We start from the raw sequence: 2700 nt of genomic DNA on the forward strand, positions 1-2700 counted from the left end.
GTGAGTTTTGAGTGTACATGAAACCAGAAGCATGTTCTAACTGCTGTTCTGCACAGCTGCTCCTTAATGGCTTACCAGGGCTGAAAATGGCAGTGCAGAATTGACTTGTCTGCAGGTATCCCTGAAAAGGATTGAAGTGGTTTGAATTACTTCCTTTTCAAAGAAGTAAGAATCATAGAATCAACCAGGTTGGAAGACACCTCAAAGATCATCCAGTCCAGAAAATGGTGTAACCAATTAAACTAATATTCTAAATATTTTTAGGTACAAATTTGCAAGTCTGGCCAGGTCACTGCAATTCCCTTCTGGTATCACATCCACCTAGATGAAGAGCACAGCTTGAACACGTCAGATGAGTCCTCACACTGGAAACAAGCTGCAGTTGTTCTGGATGAGCCCATCCCAGTTCAGGTTGGAGATGAACTTGTGCTTGATGTTCAACACCATAAAAGCAATATTAGTATTACAGTCAAACGGTGAAGAATGTCACGTGTGAACTGACTTGTGGTGAATTACCTATGCATAAATTGTTCACAACATCACTGCTGTTCTTTTGTATTAAAGTCTACATTTTACTTGCTGATCAAGAAGTCTGTTTTCTTGCCTTAATAGTAAATACGAGATTCTACTAATGGAATAAAATTTGCACTGTAAGGGTATCTTACCAAGCAGTTTGAGGTACTTTTTTCACTGCAGGAAAAACCTGATTACTTGCTACTCTAGTGACTACAGCAGTGGGAGAGACTTCCCCTGCTACCCTGGCATCTATATAGTAAGACAAAAACCCATCCCTATGCCTGTAACTCAAATAAACAGCTCTGGCTGTTTGGCATACAGTCCTTGTTTCTTAAACTGTAGTTCCACTTCTCAGTTGCCAAAGTCCCTTACTTTGAATCTGTGATTCTTGGAATTTTAGGGGTTGGAATAGACCTTAGGGATCATCCAGCCTCAACCCCCTGCCCTGGGCAGGGACACCTCCCACCAGAGCATGTTGCTCAAGGCTTCATCCAACTTGGCTTTGAACACTGCCAGGGTTGGGGTTTCCACTACCTCTTTGGGCAACCTGGAGCAGTGTCTCACCACCCTCACAGGAAAAAACTCTTTCCTAGTATCTAAGCTAAATTTCCCTCTTTCAATTTGTGCCCATTGCCCCTTGTCCTGTCCCTGCAGCTCCTAACACAGATCCCTCTGCAGCTTCCCTGGAGCCCCTTCAGCTCCTGGAAGGTGCTCTGAGGTCTCCACACAACCTTCTCTTCCCCAGGCTGAACAACCCCAACTTCCAGTGTATTGGGATGTTAGCCTTGTAGTGGGACTGTAACAGCATTCCAGTTGCAGTATCACAAGTCACTGTTGCACACAAATTCTAAAAAGCTGTAAAGGAGTGCAAGGTAAAGCTAGTCAATGCTTTAGAATCCTTCAGAGAATCATTTCTGGTGATAAAATGTGCCTGAACTCTTGTCTGTATGGAAGTTGTACATCAGCTACCATAGCACTTCTGAATGTCTTCTACAGCATTGCATCTTGCTCTGGTGCAGGTAACTAGTTTTTTCTATTAAATTTATGTCCAACTGTAAGACTAATAAAAGCTTTGAACTAAGCACTGATTCTACAGAGAGAGCAGAAAGACTGTTAGCAAGATATTTCTGCAGCTATGTTTCTTTATACTTTGCTGTCTATTTAACAGAGAAGAAGCATTTGTGATCTTCCCTTAACAGCAGTCTGAGTAAAGAGCCATCCACAAATGATTTTTCTAGAACTTCATAGCATGCTCAAGCCATTATGTACTCTTCATTAAGTCAAATGTTTCAGACAGTCCTTGAAGTTAGGCTGAGTGAGCCTGTTAGAGCTGTGGTTGTGTCAGCCTGCAGCCTGATAAACTGCTGTAATAAAGCTCCTTTCAGAAGGGTGGAAGAAAGGTCTCCAATATATTTTATTTTCTTTCCAAAACAGAGGTAATGACTTAGTCAGGTTTTCTGAAGATTAACTGGAAACCATCCTTCATCCACAGGGTACAATGCATAACAAAATGTAAGGGAATTAAGAGCAGGACAGAGGATTTTCATACTACATAGAAAACAGCATTTCTTAAACAAACAAAAAACCCAAAACCATTATCCATAACATTAAGTTACTGTCTGACACAGCTAAACCTACTGTGTACAGGGCTTTTTTACCAGAGTGCAATTTTATAGAGGTTTCTTGAGCAGGAAGATCTCTGATAAAAGCAAAAACATTTAAGAGTCGTTAGGTATATTTATTAAGACTTTTAGCAGTGATGATGACAGCAAAAGAGAAAAATTAAAGACATATTCTAGTTTCCTTGAGTAAAGGTATGTTAACAGCTGAAAATGACTGTCCCTGACTTTTCAAGCAGCGTGTCAAGTAAGGCAAGAGCAATCCTTAAGACTTCTGATTTAAAGTTGGGAGAAGATTGGGCATAAAACAACAGAGGAACGAAACAACAGAGGAACAAATCTGGTTAAAAGGAGGATGAACTATTTGCAGACAAACTTTATATAAATAAACTCACAGGTCATGCTGTGCTAGTAAATTTCAAAAGACAGTGTAGGTGTCATTGCAAGATTTGTATTTGTTTTGGAAATTCAGTTGCAATCCTCAATGGAAAGGTAGGAATCCTATAAAGCTTCTGTAATGGAAGAATAATTTTTCTCCTAGAAAAAACCCCACAGAAACCCAGCA

At 40.3% G+C, this 2700-nt stretch overlaps 1 protein-coding gene across 1 annotated transcript in view; it reads left to right on the forward strand.

Annotated features, from left to right (window-relative positions):
• Positions 1-480, forward strand: part of PRMT9 (protein arginine methyltransferase 9) — a 9198-nt gene extending 8718 nt beyond the window's left edge. Inside the window, exons 7-8 of the mRNA XM_009076410.1 lie at positions 116-136; positions 265-480. Of these exons, the coding sequence (XP_009074658.1) occupies positions 116-136; positions 265-480 (237 nt within the window). The remainder of the gene's footprint in view (positions 1-115; positions 137-264) is intronic.
• The last annotated feature ends 2220 nt before the right edge of the window (positions 481-2700 follow it).

Source organism: Acanthisitta chloris, unplaced genomic scaffold, assembly GCF_000695815.1.
Source record: "Acanthisitta chloris isolate BGI_N310 unplaced genomic scaffold, ASM69581v1 scaffold41036, whole genome shotgun sequence".
NCBI classification, from domain to species: Eukaryota; Metazoa; Chordata; class Aves; order Passeriformes; family Acanthisittidae; genus Acanthisitta; species Acanthisitta chloris.